Source organism: Oncorhynchus mykiss, chromosome 13 (genome assembly GCF_057628025.1).
Source record: "Oncorhynchus mykiss isolate SJ-2025 chromosome 13, ASM5762802v1, whole genome shotgun sequence".
NCBI lineage: Eukaryota > Metazoa > Chordata > Actinopteri > Salmoniformes > Salmonidae > Oncorhynchus > Oncorhynchus mykiss.
In genome coordinates this window covers 42,438,425-42,460,228 of record NC_143034.1, presented here as the reverse complement: position 1 = coordinate 42,460,228, position 21,804 = coordinate 42,438,425, and the positions used below count along the sequence as shown (strand labels likewise).

The 21,804-nt window shown below is 42.9% G+C and overlaps 1 protein-coding gene and 1 long non-coding RNA gene across 3 annotated transcripts in view; one reads left to right on the top strand and one right to left on the bottom strand.

Moving 5' to 3' along the window:
• ppp1r9ba (protein phosphatase 1, regulatory subunit 9Ba) overlaps nucleotides 1–12,819 on the top strand; it is a 65,071-nt gene extending 52,252 nt beyond the window's left edge. For both annotated transcript variants that reach the window (XM_021557541.3, XM_021557542.3), the window contains exons 7-11: nucleotides 3,568–3,711; nucleotides 3,875–3,928; nucleotides 4,069–4,298; nucleotides 8,986–9,082; nucleotides 9,237–12,819. In XM_021557541.3, the coding sequence (XP_021413216.2) occupies nucleotides 3,568–3,711; nucleotides 3,875–3,928; nucleotides 4,069–4,298; nucleotides 8,986–9,082; nucleotides 9,237–9,290 (579 nt within the window). In that variant the 3' untranslated portion in view covers nucleotides 9,291–12,819. The remainder of the gene's footprint in view (nucleotides 1–3,567; nucleotides 3,712–3,874; nucleotides 3,929–4,068; nucleotides 4,299–8,985; nucleotides 9,083–9,236) is intronic.
• Nucleotides 1–21,804, bottom strand: part of LOC149978890 (uncharacterized) — a 699,006-nt gene that overhangs the window by 235,258 nt on the left and 441,944 nt on the right. The window lies entirely within an intron of this gene.

Below are 21,804 nucleotides of genomic sequence, written 5' to 3'. Positions count from 1 at the left end.
TTTACACTGCCCTGGTGTGGAGGACCTTCTGTTTTACACTGCCCTGTTGTGGAGGACCTTCTGTTTTACACTGCCCTGGTGTGGAGGACCTTCTGTTTTATTGTGGAGAGGTTGGAGTCTGTTTGATTGAGTGTGTGGACAGGTGTCTTTTATACAGGTAACAAGTTCAAACAGGTACAGTTAATACAGGTAATGAGTGGAGAACAGGAGGGGTTCTTACAGAAAAACTAACAGGTCTGTGAGAGCCGGAATTCTTACTGGTTGGTAGGGATCAAGTACTTATGTCATGCAATAAAATTCAAATGAATGACTTAAAAATCATACAATGTGATTTTCTGGAATTTTAGATTCCGTCTCTCAAGTGTACCTATGATCAAAATTACAGACCTCTACATGCTTTGTAAGTAGGACAACCTGCAAAATCGTCAGTGTATCAAATACTTGTTCTCCCCACTGTAAAAACTGACAGACTGTTACCTAAAGCCCTTGGACTCCAATGTTGCAAAGGGGTGTAGGCCTTTCACTATGAACTTGGTCATGGCAAGGTGGCACTCATTCACCCTCTCCTCAGTCATCCTCCCACTAGCTGACAACGTGAAGGGGCTTTGGGCTTGTCTATGCCTTGGACCAGTGGTATTAGAGGGAGGAGTGGGTTGGTTCATTGCAGCTGCAACTTTAACAAAAAAAGTTTAAACTTTACATGGGTGATTGAATTTATGAACGCACCCATGGCTAAACAATCAGCTGGCTAATGGTTACTTTTGATCATGAACCCATGTTCGCATAAATGTTGTAACTCCGTGTGTGGGCTCTAGGCTGCTAGCATACATACAGTGCCTTGCGAAAGTATTCGCCCCCCTTGAACTTTGCGACCTTTTGCCACATTTCAGGCTTCAAACATAAAGATATAAAACTGTATTTTTTTGTGAAGAATCAACAACAAGTGGGACACAATCATGAAGTGGAACGACATTTATTGGATATTTCAAACTTTTTTAACAAATCAAAAACTGAAAAATTGGGCATGCAAAATTATTCAGCCCCTTTACTTTCAGTGCAGCAAACTCTCGCCAGAAGTTCAGTGAGGATCTCTGAATTATCCAATGTTGACCTAAATGACTAATGATGATAAATACAATCCACCTGTGTGTAATCAAGTCTCCGTATAAATGCACCTGCACTGTGATAGTCTCAGAGGTCCGTTAAAAGCGCAGAGAGCATCATGAAGAACAAGGAACACACCAGGCAGGCCCGAGATACTGTTGTGAAGAAGTTTAAAGCCGGATTTGGATACAAAAAGATTTCCCAAGCTTTAAACATCCCAAGGAGCACTGTGCAAGCGATAATATTGAAATGGAAGGAGTATCAGACCACTGCAAATCTACCAAGACCTGGCCGTCCCTCTAAATTTTCAGCTCATACAAGGAGAAGACTGATCAGAGATGCAGCCAAGAGGCCCATGATCACTCTGGATGATCTGCAGAGATCTACAGCTGAGGTGGGAGACTCTGTCCATAGGACAACAATCAGTCGTATATTGCACAAATCTGGCCTTTATGGAAGAGTGGCAAGAAGAAAGCCATTTCTTAAAGATATTCATAAAAAGTGTTGTTTAAAGTTTGCCACAAGCCACCTGGGAGACACACCAAACATGTGGAAGAAGGTGCTCTGGTCAGATGAAAACAAAATTGAACTTTTTGGCAACAATGCAAAACGTTATGTTTGGCGTAAAAGCAACACAGCTGAACACACCATCCCCACTGTCAAACATGGTGGTGGCAGCATCATGGTTTGGGCCTGCTTTTCTTCAGCAGGGACAGGGAAGATGGTTAAAATTGATGGGAAGATGGATGGAGCCAAATACAGGACCATTCTGGAAGAAAACCTGATGGAGTCTGCAAAAGACCTGAGACTGGGACGGAGATTTGTCTTCCAACAAGACAATGATCCAAAACATAAAGCAAAATCTACAATGGAATGGTTCAATAATAAACATATCCAGGTGTTAGAATGGCCAAGTCAAAGTCCAGACCTAAATCCAATCGAGAATCTGTGGAAAGAACTGAAAACTGCTGTTCACAAATGCTCTCCATCCAACCTCACTGAGCTCGAGCTGTTTTGCAAGGAGGAATGGGAAAAAATGTCAGTCTCTCGATGTGCAAAACTGATAGAGACATACCCCAAGTGACTTACAGCTGTAATCGCAGCAAAAGGTGGCGCTACAAAGTATTAACTTAAGGGGGCTGAATAATTCTGCACGCCAATTTTTAAGTTTTTGATTTGTCAAAAAAGTTTGAAATATCCAATAAATGTCGTTCCACTTCATGATTGTGTCCCACTTGTTGTTGATTCTTCACAAAAAAATACAGTTTTCTATCTTTATGTTTGAAGCCTGAAATGTGGCAAAAGGTCGCAAAGTTCAAGGGGGCCGAATACCTTCGCAAGGCACTGTACATAACGTAGATCAAGCAAGAGATGAACTACGAGCTAGGCAGTCGAAAACGGTGCATTTCTCTGCCTGGTACATGATGCACTTTCCATAGATGTTTGGACAGATTGCTTGTGTTTCTGCCCTTACAAGCAAAAGTCTTGTTGCACTTGTGGCACCGAGCATTGTCAGCATCGACTCTGGTGAAGTGTAACCACACTTTAACGTGTGGTTCGCTCCACCATCGTCACTGATTAAGAGCAGCGTGCTGTAACGTGTGAGAGACGCGCGAGAGAGATCTCTTCTGGGTTGGGAAAAGCGAAAATGCATCATAGACGAATGTCTTCATATTATTGCAAATTAGAAACGGTTGGTGAGAGAAAATGTGCAAGATAACGTTTATGTAGCAATAATGAATAGGAAATGTATTCTCTTAATTTCTCCAGTACCGAAAGCAGAACCGATAACGTCGAAGCTTATCGATACTACGTTCTTTAATAATTTAGCCCCGGGGCCCGTTTAATACTGGGTTTCGGTACCCATCCCCAGGAGTGTGTGTGTGTGTGTGTGAGAAGGAAGGGGAAATGTTATTTTTTCTAACAGAGATGTGTGTGTGTTTTGTTATTGACCTCACCAGGTCCATATAGACAGTACAGTAGAGTGGGATTTATTGCACAAATCAACATACAAATGTGTCTATAATCAATTGTTATGTAGACTATTTGTCAACAAAGATTCACTGAGTCCCCTGACAAGCTTTGCCTTCTGACAAGCTTGCCTGGTAAACACAAAATGGTGGTTGCCCAATTCTAGGGTGTCAATTCTGGCCCACTATCGTTCTACTCCTTGAGGGCTTTTTCCTCTATGCTCAACTTCACCATCTAGTGGCCATTTGAGGGTAGAGGGAAAACATTGATTAGAACTAGAAATGGAGGCCTATCCTGTGAGGACCCCCAAAAAACCTTGGTTCCCATTTGGTAAAACCATGTATTTACTTCACATGGTAGTTACATGGGCAGGTATGGTTACTGTGTGACGACATTGTTGGTTCACAACAAGACAGAAACATGACAGGAATGTCTGAATGCACTCTCTGAATATATTGTGAATACACTCCGAATCTTCCGAATGTCCTCCAGACAGGTGAGTATGCCACAGACGAGGAGGAGGAGATGAGCCCCATGTTCCCCAACGCCATAGAGGTGTTTGACCTGGCGGAGAATGAGGACATGCTCTCTCCCATGGAGATGGACCCTGAGAAACTGGCCCACAAGTTCAAAGAGGTGAGAAGGGAGGCTTGATGCCAAAGGCAAATGTTCATCTCGAAATGGAGAAAAAGGTTATATTCAATTCGACTACTTGTTGAGAGAGCGGATGAGATGAGACATTGGGCTGGAGTGAGCCATGGTGTCCATTTTTTTTTTTAACAGCTCTCTCCCTCTGTAGCTTCAGATAAAGCATGCGGTCACCCAGGCCGAGATTCAACAACTGAAGAGAAAGGTTATCCCTGCTCCAAAATCAATTACCCAACAAACATGGGACTTGTTTCACAGACCCACCTTAACCCTGGACTAAAACACAGTACAGGGGTAAACTAGAAGTATACAGGAATAAACTTTACACTTTCTCCCCTCATCTAGCTGACGCATGCAGAGCAGGACAAGCTGCGCTGGCGCATGGAGCGTGCCCAGCTGGAACAGAGCGTTCGGGAGAACAAGGAGCGCATGGAGAAGCTGGAGGGCTACTGGATGGAGGCCCAAAGTCTGTGTCAGGCAGTGGACGAACACCTGAAGGAGACACAGGCCCAATACCAGACCCTGGAGCGCAAGTACAGCAAAGCCAAGCGCCTCATCAAGGAATACCAGCAGAAGTAAGGAGGATTCTGGGGTTTGTAGGAGGGAGAGGAATGAAGGATTCTGGAGTTTATAGGAGGAAGAGAAGGATGGGGGGATTCTGGGGTTTGTAGGAGGAAGAGAGGGATGGGGGGTTTCTGGGGGTTTGTAGTAGGAAGAGGATTGGGGTTCTGGGGTTTATAGGAGAAAGAGGAATGGAAGATTCTGGAGTTTGTAAGAGGAAGAGAGGAATGGAGGATTCTGGGATTTTTAAGTGGTAGTGCTGAGCGATTAACTGAAATTGCGGGGGTTTGTCATTAAATGACCCACGTTGGTTCAATTACTTACATTTTTTTTTTTTAGCTCAGCACGCCGTTTCTCTAGAGAGGTCAAGAACGATGCGAGACGCTGGGCTGAAGGGAGTTGTAGTTTCCATTTAAGCAAATGAATTCACAGCAGAAATGTGGTAATTAACTTAAATGACTATAATCAATTGCGCTTATTCTTTCCGGCATGGACAGAGACGGATACACACAGACTGCACGAGAGAGGATGATGGATAGAGACAGCTCGTGAGGTAGCGCAACCTGATTTGATAGTTGTAGTATTTGGTAATAAGCAGTCTTGAAAGTATGACTTGCCTACTTATGACTACAACTACTATTCCCTGAAGGAGGGAAACGAGGTATAACATAGTTGTAGATCCTTCTTCGGGATCAGTGTCCCTTCAACGGGACGGTTGAGCTAACGTAGGCTAATGCAATTAGCATGAGGTTGTAAGTAACAAGAAAATATCCCAGGGCATAGACATATCTGATATTGGCAGAAAGCTTAAATTATTATTTTATTTTACTAGGCAAGTCAGTTAAGAACACATTCTTATTTTCAATGATGGCCTAGGAACAGTGGGTTAACTGCCTGTTCAGGGGAAGAACGACAGATTTGTACCTTGTCAGCTCGGGGATTTTGAACTTGCAACCTTTCGAGTCCAACGTTCTAACCACTAGGCTACCCTGCCGCCCACCTAGGCTACCCTGCCATTAGTTAATCTAACTGCACTGTCCAATTTACAGTAGTTATTAGAGTGAAGGAATACCATGCTATTGTTTGAGGAGAGTGCACAATTTTATACATGAAAAGTTGTTAATAAACAAATTAGGCACATTTGGGCAGTCTTGACAAAATTTTGAACAGAAATACAATGGTTCATTGGATCAGTCTAAAACCAAATCTAAATTGCACCTGGGCTGGAATAATACTATATGGCCTTTCAAAGATGACGGTACAAAAAAATACTAAAGAACGGTTGTTTTTTTCTTTGCATTATCTTTTCCTACATTACTTTCACATTTCCACAAACTTCAGTTTTTCCTTTCAAATGGTACCACGAATATGCATATCCTTGCTTCAGGGCCTGAGTTACAGGCAAGGATCTCTTTTTTATTTTTACCCCCTTTTTCTACCCAATTTCGTGATATCCAATTGCGATCTTGTCTCATCGCTGCAACTCCCCAACGGGCTCGGGAGAGGCATGCGTCTCCTGAAACATGACCCGCCAATCCGCACTTAACACCTGCCCGCTTCACCAATGTGTCGGAGGAAACACTGTTCAACCAGTGGTGTAAAGTACTTTTAAGTCGTTTTTTGTGGGTAACTGTACTTTACTATTTATCTTTTTGACAACTTTTACTACACTACATTCCTGAAGAAAACAATGTACTTTTTTTTAACTCCATACATTTTCCCTGACACCCAAAAGTACTTGTTACATTTTGAATGCTTAGCAGGACAGGGAAATGGCCCAAATTCACACACTTATTAAGAGAACATCCCTACTGCCTATGATCTGGCAGTCTCACTCAACATTGTGCCCCTGGCTATTCGTATTTAAACACAAATGGGAATGGGGTTGCCATAACGCCGGGGGAAATATATTACATTTCACTCGCAGGAAGCTAAGCATGCTAGCTGACATTAGCCAGGATTTTTTCTTTTTTAGCATATTCTAGGCTAGCTAGCTTCTTTGACCGTAGCATGGTCCATTTTTGAAAAACCAAGCGACTTAACACTACGTATACTCAACAAGAGAGCAACTCCACCGTGGGAATAGCTAGTAATAGCTAGCTCGCCTATGCGTGTTAGCCAACCTGGCTAGCACGCTATGCAGCGCTCGCTTAGCTAGCCAAGTCAAGAAAGTCCACATAACCGAGGTGGGACCGGACCCTTCATCAACAATTCTGGGAAGAGGAGCAAGCGGTGCTTGACCGAGCACAGGCGGTGGGCAATACTCCCACGGACTGGTTTGAGCGAGGGGCCGCCTGAGCAGGCTGCAAGCGGAGACGAACTACACACAGATCGTGAGTACCATTCAGACAAATGGCTTAGCCATCGTCGTCTCGTTTGTTTTCTTAGCCGTCTTAATCATCGCACCAGCAAATTGAAGAATAACACATCGTTTGTGATTTAGAAAACGTATGAGAACAAATACAAACTTCAGCACACAACGTCCAGAGGATGAGCACGCTCTACCACTATGGGACAGTTTAGTTGGCACAACGTAAGGCAGTCTCGTTTTCGAATTGTTTGTTTTAGTAGCGTGAATCATTCCTGTTCATACTGAGCGGAATAATTGAAGGAATGAATCAGACCCTCATACTTATCACCTATGGAAGGCAGGGCTTCTGGCGAGGCATGGATTTCATTGGCCTGGTCAGGCGTGATTGTAGATCCTTAAAAATGTCTTAGGGATCAAATCCCTGTAACGGGATCGATTTGACAACAGCCAGTGAAAATGCAGGGGGCCAAATTCAAACATCTCATAATTAAAATTCCTCAAACATACAAGTATTATACACCATTTTAAAGATAAACTTCTTGTTAATCCCACCACAGTGTCCGATTTCAAAAAGGATTTGCGCTGAAAAACAGCCATTTTCCAGCCAAAGAGAGGAGTCACAAAAAGCAGAAATAGAGAGAAAATGAATCACTAACCTTTTGATGATTTTCATCAGATGGCACTCATAGGACTTCCTGTTACACAATACATGTATGTTTTGTTCGATAAAGTTCATATTTATATCCAAAAATCTCAGTTTACATTGGCGCGTTATGTTCAGTAATGTTTTGCTTCCAAAACATCCGGTGATTTTGCAGAGAGCCACATCAATTTACAGAAATACTCATCATAAACGTTGATGAAAGATACAAGTGTTATGCATAGAATTAAAGATATACTTCTCCTTAATGCAACCGCGGTGTCAAATTTCCAAAAAGCTTTACGGCAAAAGCACAACATGCAATAATCTGAGTACAGCGCTCAGCCACCAAAACAAGCCATACAGATACCCGCCATGTTATGGAGTCAACAGAAGTCAGAAATAGAAATTATAAATATTCACTTACCTTTGATGATCTTCATCGGAATGCACTCCCAGGAATCCCAGTTCCACAATAAATGTTTGTTTTGTTTGATAAAGTCCATCATTTATGTCCAAATACCTCCTTTTTGTTTGCACGTTTAGTACACTAATCCAAATGCACAAGGCGCGGGCACTAAGTCCAGACGAAAAGTCAAAAAAAGTTCCATTACAGTTTGTAGAAACATGTCAAATGATGTATAGAATCAATCATTAGGATGTTTTTATCATAAATCTATATTAATATTCCAACCGGACAATTTCTTTGTCTTTAGAAAGGAAAGGGAACGGAGCTCGTGCTCACGGCCGCGCGCGTGACTAAACTAAAGGCTTTCAACCTGACCACTGGTTGAAACAGCTCTTATTCGCCCCCCTTTCACAGTAGAAGCCTGAAACAACATTCTAAAGAATGTTGACATCTAGTGGACGCCCTAGGAAGTGCAATCTGACCAAATGTACACTTTATATTGGATAGGCAATTACTTGAAAAACTACAAACCTTCCTTGTTGGATTTTTCTCAGGTTTTCACCTGCCATATGAGTTCTGTTATACTCACAGACATCATTCAAACAGTTTTAGAAACTTCAGAGTGTTTTCCATCTAAATCTACTAATATTATGCATATTTTAGCTTCTGGGCCTGAGTACAGGCAGTTTACTTTGGGCACGCTTTTCATCCAAAATACTGCCCCCCACCCCAAAGAGGTTTTTAAACTGAAATCACGAGAGTGCGACTCTCTATAGTATGTTGTACCGAGGTTTACAGACTGAAAGGGATCTAGTAAAATGATTTTTCGTCAGACAGCTCTGCAGCATACTTAGCCAGCTACAGCTACTAGGTTTGTCAGACAGTACAGTATGGGGAGCACAGAGAACGTTGGATCTTTGGCTGGCTGGCTGGCTGCTATTGCCTGAGCAGAGATGAGATGATGATTAAATGAAAAAATAATCAAATAAAAACTAAATAAAATTCCCTAATTTTCTATTGATCTTTACCCAATGTGCACCTGGCAGAGACAATGAAATGTTTTTCAATGTTTCGGCAATTGAATGTAAACTATATTTGGTTTTGTCGAAAACCGTGATAATTTTTTGTATAATGAACCAAAACCGAACCGACCTCAAAACAGCACTAATCGCTCAGCACTTGTAGGGGGATGAGAGGAATGGGGGTTATAGGGTTGTAGGAGGAAGAGGAATGGGGGTTCTGGGGTTTGTAGGAGGAATGGAGGATTCAGGAGTTGGAGGAAGAGAGGAGGGGGATGGGTGGGAAAGATTCAGCCTAACCATGCCACGCTATGTGTCTCAGGGAGATTGAGTATCTGAAGAGGGAGACGGCTCTGCGCAGAGCCCAAGAGGAGACCGAGGCCACTCATAAGGAAGAGGCAGACAACCTCCAGGACAAGGTGTTGTATATTTAGGTTCTACTGTGTGTGGAAATATTTTATGACATTCTCAATAATTATGTAAGACAATTTGCTGTAGTTAATCTAGACACATAGCATGAAGATGCTACTAAGTTATGATCATTCTGACTTGGGATCTCTCTCTCCTCCTCAGATCACAGACCTGGAGACCAAGGTGGATGCGCTGAAGACCTCTGATCCCTCCTAAACCTCTGGCAGAGAGAGGGAAAGGAAGAACAATGCCTTCACACTGGGGCTATCCTTTTTCCAATCCACGTTTTCCTTGACGGATTGTCAGAACGACAAAAGAAGAAGAAAATAAGGGAGAAAGGACGACTTTAGGGGCAGCAGTTTTGGGGGCAGGGGTTTCAAAAGACACCTGCAAACGAAAATGGAAGAAAATAAATCATGTTTTCAACTGATGTCTGTCATTTGCTTCGAGCCGCGTCAACAATCCCTATATGCTCCTTATTCAGAACCTGGAGTCCTTGTTGCATCGAACCACATTCACCTAGTTTAACTACCCAATTGATCAATCTGTGAAGGAGGTCGCTTGTCTTCTATGCTCTTCCTTCTGTCTTAATCACATGTAAAATAACTAACCAGGAAATACAGCCCCTACTGACTTAACGCTTCTATACTAGACTTACTGGTTCAATAATAAACTGGATATGGAGACCAGAATTGGACAGAAGAAACTGATATGATGACAAATACTGGTGTATAGCCTACTGGTGACAGACAGTGCTTCTGCTGTAATGGCTCGATCTCTTGATTTCTACTAACTGAACAAAAGGAAAATGGCCGCTTCCCCTTTTTGCTCAACTGCTCCCCTTGTATGATGGAAAGACTCGGGTTGGGTTCAAGTTCATTTGTACAGTGATGATATGCTTGTTTTGTATATAATCTTTACATATATTTAAAGTTGCTTAAAAAGCTTAAGCAATGTGGCTGGGTTGAGAGGGCGTTGAATGGAATTGACTTAAGCATCGAGAAGACTGGGTATACAGAAGATGGTCTAATTCCAAGTGGATATAGGCCACGCAAAGTGGCACATTTTCCTTTTTATATTAGCAAAATGGCAAACAGGGTGTGAATATGTGCAAGCTTAACAGTTCAATGTGCTACTCGTGGTTTTACTTGCGTATGTCTCACCTTGGGCTCTGACAACGTAGAGGGTCAGTATTATTTGACTTTGTGCTTCGCTCTATATCAATTTCAGAATCCGTGTTTTCCCCGCCCCAACCAGGAATGTCTTACTCACGCTCTAACGTTTGAGCCTGGAATCACTGCTAGTTTAGCAAAGGGGTTTAAATTTAGCCCCCAGATCGGTATAGCCCTTTGAATTTGGGGACTGGATGGCAATCTTTGTGTAATGTTGGGGTAACTAGAGCCATGGGATAATGTTTATGAAAGCGATCGACGGAGGCAGGGGGGAAAAATGTTCCAGCATGCCTCAAGTTTTCTTAATTTCATCTGATCGGAAAAAAACATAGGGAAGGTTAAAGCAAAGCAGTGTGTCTGATCTGATTCCGACCAGAGGACCTCCTGTCACCTGTCCAGTCCATCTCAGGTCAGTGCAGATGAAGGAGACGGGAGGAGGAGGCCACTGTGGACTACTGCGGTGCGGTGAAAGGGCTTTGTCTGTAGACGCGATGCTCTCACTTGAATCTCCAATAATACCAGTCAGCTGCCTTGCTCCCTCTGTGCTGCTCATGTTTGTCAAGTGTCTTTTTTTATCCAAGACTAGGCATTTGGAACTTCCTGTCATTACTTCTCTGTCCCCTAGTGGCACAAACAGGTCACACTCATTTGCCCCCACGATGTCTACATTTTTTTTTCTTAATAATTGGCCCTATTATTATTTTAATCTTGTGTCATTTCAATTGTTTTAATGTAAAAATGTGTATTTTAACTGTGAAAACTCTTGTCAAGTACATCTGTTTTCATGGGCCCAATGTTACTGTACATTTCTGTTGCAGTACTGCTCTAAACCAGAAGGTGTCACTCTTTCAGTGAGTTGGATTGAGAGAAGGAATATCAGGTCGTGGCTAATTCCTGGTTTACCGTCTCTGGAATAAGCTGACAGGTTTTTCTGACCATATTTTGCAGTATTAAGTAATATTGGAGTCGATGTGCGAACAACTTCCACATGCTGAGAAGTGGTAGGGAACATAGAACTAAAAAGGGACTTAAAGGCCCGGTCAACATGGTTTACCTGTGTAAAATTATATATTTCCACACTGAGGTTTTAATAATAGTGTCAAATTGTATAAATTATGGTAATGCCCTTTTAGTGTAAGAGTTCATTGAAAAGACTGCCTGTGAATTCCGGCCTGTTTTGGTGGGATGGAGTTTTGGCCTGCCCCAAAAATCTAATTTTCAGTTTCCCCCTCCACACTCAGACCACTCCCAGACAGTCCTAGAAAAAGTATTGCTCTTTTGCTTTGTTTCTTTTTGATGGTTTTAATTGAGAACCATCACAGTAAGGTACTTAATTGTGACCCAGAAATGATTTCAGATTGAGATAAAATTGGATCTTTTTAAGAAAAAGGAAAAACATTCTAAAAAAAAGTACTTTTTTGTGTGTTTGTCTTGTATGACATTGAACCATCATTGGCCTACTAACTCCATACAGTATGCTTGTATAGGATGCTGATCGTAACATAGTGAGTGTGCCAGTATGGAACACACACGGTCCACCTTAGAGATAAGCAAGAGCCTCTCTCATCTCAAGACCTTTAAACCACTGTCCCCAATGGTATTATTGCTACTTTGCGCTTTCCTCTTGGCTATATGCGGTATATGTTTACCTTTTTTAAAACCCATCTTCATAGTGAATACCTTGCCCTACGGTTGTGAATCAAAACTGTTGACCTCTACTAACAAAAAGAAAGCGAACTGCATAGAACACATTCGGATAGATAAGATGTCTGTTCATGTATTGACTGTCAAATGGACCTAACCAAGGGACTTGCTTGTAAAGTCTTCATCACAAGGCTGACTTCTCCTCTCAGATGGCGGGCAGACACTGGACAAGTATCATATCCTACAAACTAGACTAAATTAAAAATGTTCACAAAATAATATTCCTTGGCTAGAGCTATGCTGTCAGTAAAGTTACTACCGTGGGCAACATGTCAGCAATGGGATAGTTGACCAATGGAAATGTCTGGGTGAAAAAGAGATGTGATTTACTGAAGTGGATCCTTGAATTTGACACATTGAGCATCTTTATGATTCCAGTTCTGATACTGCCTCGAGGGGTACTGTTAGAATACAGTACATATGCTGGGAAATGCGTGTTCATATCTGCACCTCAGAATAGGAAGCAACCCCAATGAGGCCATGGAACAGGAGCTCTATGATCTGGACCCGAACGAACAATTGTATGGTTTCTCTCATCTTTTAACATTCCATTGTACACTTTGTCATTACTCTTTACGAGTGCATGAGATTCGATATGCCAGACAAAATGCTGTTGGAAACTCATTCTGGATCTCTGCTTCACACTAGGGACTCTTGCATTATTGACCATGGCCCATTAGTACAGTGTAATAGCTTTGCCCTCCTCTGAGGTGGAAGGAAACTAGTTACATTCCTTGTTGTATTTTTATTTTTATCATTGCCTTGTGGTTTGCAAACACAATGAGTAAGAGAAAGTCCAGAAATTCATAATGTTCGTCTCTCACATCATTTACTGTCATTGTTAATAAATGCAGATGTGTTGAACAAGAGCTCAAGGGTCACGTTGGCTTGTTTTGTGTTTATAACCGGTTGCACCTGCAATGCTTCAATGAAAGGGGTGTCGTTTTCATGAATGAAAGGTATATTAATGTTGGTGTGTTTACATTTTATGCACTGAATTTGTTCACAAAAGTCAAGAGGTTCTAAAAGAGTAGAGCTTATTTCACTTTTCAAATCAAATCAAAATGTATTTGCCACATGCACCGAATACAACGAGTGTAGACTTTACTTACTTACAAACCCTTAACCAACAGTGCAGTTCAAGAGGAAAATATTTACCAAGTAGACTATTATAAAAAGTAACAGAATAAGAATAACGAGCCTATATACAGGGTGCACCGGTACAGGCTATTTGAGGTAATCTGTACATGTAGGTGGGGGCGAAGTGACTATGCATAGGTAACAAACAAACAGCGAGTAGAAGCAGTGGATAAGGGCTGGTCAATGTAAATTGTCCGGTGGCGATTTTTATGAATTTTTCAGCAGTGTAATGGCTTGAGGGTAGAAGCTGTTGAGGAGCCTTTTGGTCCTAGACTTGGTGCTCCGCGACCGCTTGTCGTGCGGTAGCAGAGAAAACTGTCTATAACTTGGGTGACTGGAGTCTCTGACAATTGTATCGGCTTTCCTTTGACACCACCTACTATATTGGTCCTGGATGGCAGGAAGCTTGGCCCCGGTGATGTACTGGGCCGTTCACACTACCCTCTGTAGCGCCTTACGGTCAGATGCCGAGCAGTTGCCATACCAGGCGGTGATGCAACCGGTCAGGATGCTCTCGATGGTGCAGCTGTAGAACCTTTTGAGGATCTGGGGGCCCATGCCAAATATTTTCAGTCTCCTGAGGGGGGAAAGGTTTTGTCGTGCCCTCTTCACGACTGTCTTGGTATGTTTGGACCATGATAGTTTGTTGGTGATGTGGACACCAAGGAACTTAACCCGCTCCACTACAGCCCTGTCGATGTTAATGGGGGCCCTGTTCGGCCCGCCTTTTCCTGTAGTCCACGGTCAGCTCCTTTTGTCTTGCTCACATTGAGGGAGAGGTTGTTGTCCGGGCACCACACTGCCAGTACTCAGACCTCCCTATAGGCTGTCTCGTTGTTGTCATCAGCAAACTTAATGATGGTGTTGGAGTCGTGTTTGGCCACGCAGTCATGGGTGAAAAGGGAGTACAGGAGGGGACTAAGGACACACCCCTGAAGGGCCCCAGTGTTAAGGATCAGCGTGGCAGACGTATTGTTGCCTACTATTACCACCTGGGGGCTGCCCGTCCAGAAGTCCAGGATCCAGTTGCAGAGGGAGGTGTTTAGTCCCAGAGTCCTTAGCTTAGTGATGTGCTTTGTGGGCACTATGGTGTTGAATGCTGAGCTGTAGTCGATGAACAGCATTCTCACATAGGTGTTACTTTTGTCCAGGTGAGAAAGGGCGTTGTGGAGTGCGATTGAGATTGTGCAAATTGGAGTGGGTCAAGAGTGTCTGGGAGGATGCTGTTGATGTGAGCCATGACCAGTCTTTCAAAGCACTTCATGGCTACTGATGTGAGTGCCACATTGCAGTAATCATTTAGGCAGGTTACCTTCGCTTCCTTGGGCACAGGGACTATGGTGGTCTGCTTGAAACCTGTAGGTATTACAGACTCGGTCAGGGAGAGGTTGAAAATGTCAGTGAAGACACTTGACAGTTGGTCCGTGCATGCTTTGAGTACACGTCCTGGTAATCCATCTGGCCCAGCGGCTTTGTGAATGTTGACCTGTTTAAAGGTTTTGTTCACATCGGCTACCAAGAGCGTTATCACACAGTCATCCAGAACAGCTGGTGCTCTCGTACATGCTTCAGTGTTGCTTGCCTCGAAGCGAGGCAAAGAGCATAAAAGGCATTTAGCTCGTGTCTTAGGCTCGCATCAATGGGCAGCTCACTTCTGTGTTTCCCTTTGTAGTCTGTAATAGTTCAAATGATTTCCTCATAGTGGATCCTTTTCGAAGTGTCTTATGGGAGCTTTGGACTAATAGTTGGCCTAAAGGTATCACAAGGAACATAGCCAACACATCCTTGAATTGTTGCTCTTACAGTCACAGCACCATGCCTATATCCTTACCCCCCCCCCCCCCCCATGTTATTCCCAGCCCCCGCGCTCTACAGGAACAAAACGACCTTGCGGACATGCACAACATTAGGTTGCATGACGTAATACCGTTATAAAGTCTGTTACTTTTCATCAGTCATCATTACTGTTCTTCCATGTAGCTGAGACAGACGTGGATTCGAACTTCAAGTGATCAATTATGGATGAGAATAAGGTAGGCTTAGTCCTTGGAATACATGTAGGCCTGGGATTTCAAAAGTTAACATAACATCTGATATTGATAGACATATTAGTCCTATATATATTAGTACTACTAGTAATAGGCTATCTACAGTGGTTGCGGTATAGAATAGCACCTAGCCTATCAGGTGCATGAGACCATTATCGTTATGACTTTATGACACCTGCAATTCTCGAATTCAGGGCGCAGTTGAAACGGGTTTGTACTGGTCGTACATGTTTTAGCAAGTATACCCTTTTTTTTGCATCCTTCCCAAATCGGATGGAAAGCAGTTGGATTTGAAATATCAACAGGAGAGAGATGAAAGAGCCAGTAGTCTAGCCAAAGAAAGACAGGACCAGCAGTGGAAAGACAACCTGGTCTCAGAGCCTTTTGTATTATTCTTTATGTAAAACTAAGTTTGATATTTTAAGTTTGCCTGAGACAGATGGTTACGTAGTATGGTGGTTGGTCGGGCGTATAACGCAAATGTCTAGCAACCCAAAGGTTGTGAATTAGAATCTCATCATGGACAAATTTAGCATTTTAGCTCATTAACTTTTCAACAATTTTTACTACTTTTTAGCTACTTTGCAACTACTGAGCATGTTCGCTAACCCTTCCCCTAACCCTACCCCTTTTAGCTAACCCTTCACCTAACCCTAGTTTAATTATTTAACCTACCTCCTAAAATTAACCTCAACCTTACCCCTAGCCTATAGCTAACGTTACTGAGCTAAATTTCGTAACATATTGTACATTTTGCAAATTCGTAAAATATAATATGAATTGTAATTTGTAACATATCATATGAAATGGGTGATGGACCAGATGTATTACATACTATACAAAATGTAACCTACCATACTAATTGGAGTGTCTGATTTATATACAGAATATTAAGAAATGCTCTCAGACCAGGTTTGGAAAGAAGCTAAGCTAAAATGACAACTTGGTCAAAGGTTTTGATACGGTAGACCATTTCATTATTTTGTGCCGGCCAAGGCGCATTGGTGTCTCTGCGGGGTCTTTGGCCTGGTTTTCTGACTTCCTCTCTCAAAGAGTGCAGTGTATAAAGTCAGATCATCTGCTGTCTCAACCACTGCCTGTCACAAATGGAGTACCTCAAGGCTCGATCCTAGGCCCCACGCTATTCTCAATTTACATCAACATCATAGCTCAGGCAGTAGGAAGCTCTCTCATCCATTTACATGCAGATGATACAGTCTTATACTCAACTGGCTCCTCCCTGTATGTTGTGTTAAATGCTCTACAACAAAGCTTTCTTAGTATCCAACAAGTTCTCTGACCTTAACCTTGATCTGAACACCTCCAAAACAAAGGTCATGTGGTTTTGTAAGAAGAATTCCCCTCTCCCCACCGGTGTGATTACTACCTCTGAGGGTTTAGAGCTCGAGGAAGTTACCTCATACAAGTACTTGGGAGTATGGCTACACTGTCCTTCTCTCAGCACATATCAAGGTTAAATCTATACTTGGTTTCCTCTATCGCAATCGCTCCTCTTTCACCCCAACTGCCAAACTAACCCTGATTAAGATGACCATCCTAGATTACGGAAATGTAATTTATAGATCGGCAGGTAAGGGTGCTATTGAGTGGCTAGATGTTCTTTACCATTCGACCATCAGATTTGCCACCAATGCTCCTTATGGGACACATCACTGAACTCTATACTCCTCTGTAAACTGGTAATCTCTGAATACCTGTCGCAAGACCCACTGGTTGATGCTTATTTATAAAACCCTCTTAGGCCACACTCCACCTATCTGAGATATCTACTGCAGCCCTCATCCTCAACATACAACATCCGCTCTGCCAGTCACATTCTACTAAAGGTCCCCAAAGCGCACACATCCCTAGGTCACTCCTATTTTCATTTTGCTGCAGCTAGAGACTGGAACGAGCTGCAAAAAAAACACTCAAACTGGACAGTTTTATCTCCATCTCTTCATTCAAAGACTCAATCATGGACACTCTTACTGACAATTGTGGCTGCTTCACATGATGTATTGTTGTCTCTACCTTCTTGCCCTTTGTGCTGATGTCTGTGCCCAATAATGTTTGTGCTATTTTTTTGTGCTGCTCCCATGTTGTGTTGCTACCATACAGTGTTGTCATGTATTGCTGCCATGCTATGTTGTCTTAGGTTTCTCTTTATGTAGTGTTGTGGTGTCTCTCTGGTCGTGATGTGTTTTGTCCTATATTTTTTGCCTTTTGGTAGACAGTCATTGTAAATAAGAATTTGTTCTTAAACTGACTTGCATGGTTAAATAAAGGTTAAATCAATTCATTAAAAAAATGTATCCCAACTGGATAATAGCAGTGAATTCACTGCTTCAAGCTTTTCTCTTTTCCCTTGTGAGTCATCATCCGATGTGAGTCCACGGGAGAGTGCAACCAGCACCAAAGCCCACCTGGTATCCTAATCCCACGCATCAGGAAACTATCCAGTCAGAGCTTCCAGAGAAAGCAAGGGGGAAATTGTTAGGTACTCCTGAGAAAAATGTAAGTCTTAGAACACCCTCTCAGAACTCAGAGCCATGCAGCAAAGCTGCTCGCCAGACCAAGATGCCCACTATGGTAGAGGACAATGTCTCTGTGTCGTCGATGAATGTTGATTCAGAGACATCTAAAATCATGGACACATTTGTGGCGGCTGCAGAGAGCTTTGTAAAAGGCATTTGAAGCTGATTATTAGCATTATGAACTGGGTAAAGAATTTATTAACACAACACTGAGTCACGTACCTGTGAGGACAGCATTTTACAGAGCACACCCACCGCTTCCTCTATGAGTATGGACACAACAGCCTGTGATGCTTTTAAAATCATAGTAGATGGTGTGAAAAGCCTGTTCCAGACCACAGAGTACTCTGGTACAGACTCGGTCCTTCTTCAGGATTCAAACGATTCAGAGACCTCATCCACAGACTCAGAAAAAGGTGTTGTGTCCGAGATGAAGATGTGGTCTGTGGCACAGGTGATTTGCCAGCGTCTTCAGAGAATGCTGGGGTATTTTCTCTCCCGTTGTGTCAAAAGCAGTGCTTACCATGGCTGATGCCAAAAAAGTATCCGATCTTGGTCATCATTCAGGAGGAAATTTCCAGGTCTGAAGAAGTGAAGACCTCTGGGAAGTTCGCCCAACTACATAACATTTTGGGAACTATGACGTAAAGTGTAGCGATGGCTCAATGTGAAGGCAGTGAAGCTGGAGCACACTTCCTAGGACTGCCACGCAAAATAAATGCCTTGCTGAACAGATTGAACGTCACTGAGTGCGCCCCATTAGTTTGCACTATATAGATCAACGTTTTTTCGGTGGTCGAATCAACATTATATCAGCCCTTTTCAATGCAACGCACCAAAACAAATCTAACTTTTCAAGATTGAGTCTGTGATTTTGTTTTCTGCACAGCCAGAGCCAAAGGAGTAGAATTCTATTGACGGGAGTAGCCCATAAGCGGTCTTTCAATCACCCGCGAGTGAATGCACTTTTCAGATCAGAGCCGCGGGTGTGCACATTTGTTGATATACTTTGCTAGTTAGCGAGTTATTAGCCCAGTTATAGATAAGTATAGGTCAGCAATGGGGAGTTACCGCTTCCTACAAGAGCACAACATGTGTAGGATACCTATGCCTTTGAAAAGCCAGTCAGGTAAAAAGTATGTCTTAATTTAAGGGGCAGTGTTGTATTTTGAGACAGGCTTGAATAAGCCTATAGGCAGAGGGGTAGCCTACACTGTCTAATTCTCTGTATGGTAATAATAATTAATTTCATTTTGTAAAGTGGTTTCTTACATATTACAACACAATACAATGCAATTTACAGTCACCTATTTGGTGCATGGTGTTAAACCAAGTCAAAATTAATTAATTAATGTCAATCCCTTCATAATGTAAACACTTTTTAAAAATCTCATGCAATGTAGGCCTGCATTGAAAATCATAGAAGTCAAAAGCTATTTCCATGTGAAAATGGGATTTAGGCCTACATCATGCTCAAATAGCCACAATAGCCCATTGGCTACTGTCTAAAACTGTATGTGTTCACTGTAAATGCGCGGCAGAAGTTGCAAAAACTCTCACAAAGCTCAAGTTTCCGCTCACAATAGTTGTTTTACCCCTCCAATTGGTAGCTACAGTCTTGTCTCATCGCTGCGACTCCCGTACAGACTCGGGAGAGGCAAATGTTGAGAGCTGTGCATCCTCCGAAACACAACCCAACACAGCGGCACTGCTTCTTCACACAAATGCCCACTTAACCCGGAAGCCAGCCGCACCAATGTGTTGGAGGAAACACCGTACACCTGGCGACCGTGTCAGCGTGCACTGCGCCCGGCCAGCCACAGGAGTCGCTAGTGCGCAATGGAACAAGGGCATCCCTGCTGGCCAAACCCTCCCCTATCTCGGACGACGCTGGGCCAATTGTGCGCCGCCCCATGGGTCTCCCGGACGCGGCAGGCTGCAACAGAGCATGGACTCGAACCCAGAATCTCTAGTGGCACAGCTAGCACTGCGGTACAGTGCCTTCGACCACTGTGCCACTCGGGAGGCCTGACAAGACCAAAAATTTGGAGGGAACATTGCTCCCAGGAGCTTCCATTCCTAGTGAGTTGCCTGTCTATAGTTGTCCGATTGTACCAAGTACAATTATTGATGTGAATGATGGTACAGTCCGACCCTACAGTGGGTGGCAAAACCATCACTGGTGTAGTTAACACAATCCTGGATGTTGTAAATACAGCAGGACTACATGAAGTCATCTCTATGGGTAAGATCCTCACTCTGTCCCAATATATAGTTGATGAACTCCAAAACCTGATTTTGAAACGTGTTTGTTAATGGAATCAGTGGCAGCGGGGAAAAGTGTGTTAGACATTGTTCTAACGACTTTCACGATGAGGGAAAAACAATCAGGGAAGCTCTTTTCCGCCAAGCCTGTGTGTATGCCTTTGCTGAAATGTCAGTGAAAGAAGTTGCTGTTCCCTCTTCTCATCCCTGCTTCTTGCGAAAAGCTCTGCAGTCTCCAACAGCTCTTCACAGCTCCATGACAATGTTGTGAATCTGTTCACAATGGTCCATCAAGTCATGGACAACAATGGAACGCAAGCAACATCTGAATCATATGTTCTCCCCACTGAGTCCGAGGTTGTGACAGAGTAGGGGTGACAGAGTGATTCCTCAGACTGAGTCTGTTCATCTCTTCAACTCGAAGGTAGACAAGCATAGAGGTTCTGGTTAAAATGTTCCTATTACATTTTAAAACGCTTTTATTACAACACTATTATTTAAGTGTTGATCCTGGGTATGCTGTTCTCTTGCCACACAATATAATTATCCAACAATAACAATATTCTATCTCAGCTGCTAATGACTAGCAATGTGTAGAAGGAGTTAAAGAAATGCGCTAACCATATTGTACATTAAAAAGAAAATCAAGAAATATATATTGTGAAATGTTAAGAATATACTGTAGATCTATATGAGTGTACGGTTGGTTATACTTTATACAAGTAGTAAAGGGAATAGTGACGAGTTAGGAGCGAGGTAGAGAGGTAGATAACACAGAGCGGCAGCAGTGGTGTGGGTGGGTTGGGAGTGTGTGTGTGCGTGCATGCGAGAGTGAATTTGTGTTTGATGTGGGAATGCAGAGTCAGTGCAAATAGCCTTAAGTACAGCCAGGGGTTAGCTGTTCAACAGTCTTATAGCCTACAGGTAGAAACTCTCTGAGCCTGTTGGTCCTGGCCCTAATGCTCCGAGACCACCTGCCAGACGTTACGAGAGAAAACAGTCCATGGCTGGTGTGGCTGAAGTCTCTGGAAATATTCTGGGCCTTCCTCAGACACCACCTGTCTCAACAGTATCTATGCTGCAACAGTCTATGTGCCGGGTGGCTAGGGTCAGTCTGTTATATCTGGTGTAATTCTCCTGTCTTATCTGGTGTCCTGTGTGAATTCAAGTATGCTCCCTCTAACTCTCTTTTTCTCCCTCTCTCCCTCCACTCCCGGAGGACCTGAGCCCTAGGATCATGCTTCAGGACTACCTGGCCTGATGACTATTGGCTGTCCCCAGTCTACCTGGTCGTACTGCTGCTCCAGTTTCAACTGTTCTGCCTGCGGATAGGGAACCCTGACCTGTTCGCTATCACTTTAATTCCCAATTAAATTGCCTGCATCAGTTGCGAAAAAAGGGGTTGTGATGGTGGTGCAAATGAGGATGTGTTCAACTCTCAGTTCCGAAGCTTCTTTACTTTGTTTGTTTTGTTGTATTTAAAAATGTGCTTTATAGCCTTGTTTCAAGTTTAACCAGAATCGGATCCACTCATTTCTTCCTTTGGACTACACATCTGTTGGTCTCGGCTGTTTCCTCGTGGCCTTTCTCTGCTGGAGATCTGTTAGCGGATTGGATTGCATACGTTTTTTTTGCATACGGTATTTCATTTGTTTGAATGTGATTTATACAGTGTTGATTTGTGGTCAGTTGTAGTTGAAGACTACTGAGATTTGATACTCTTTCTGGTTGTATAGTAAAAGAGTTTGATATTTTGATTGTATGATTGAGGCTGGGTTTAAGCTGCACTTTTATGAACGGACAAACATTGCGTGACTAAGGTCACTTGAGTTCACTGAACTCCTTTACCGGAATGGACTCTTTT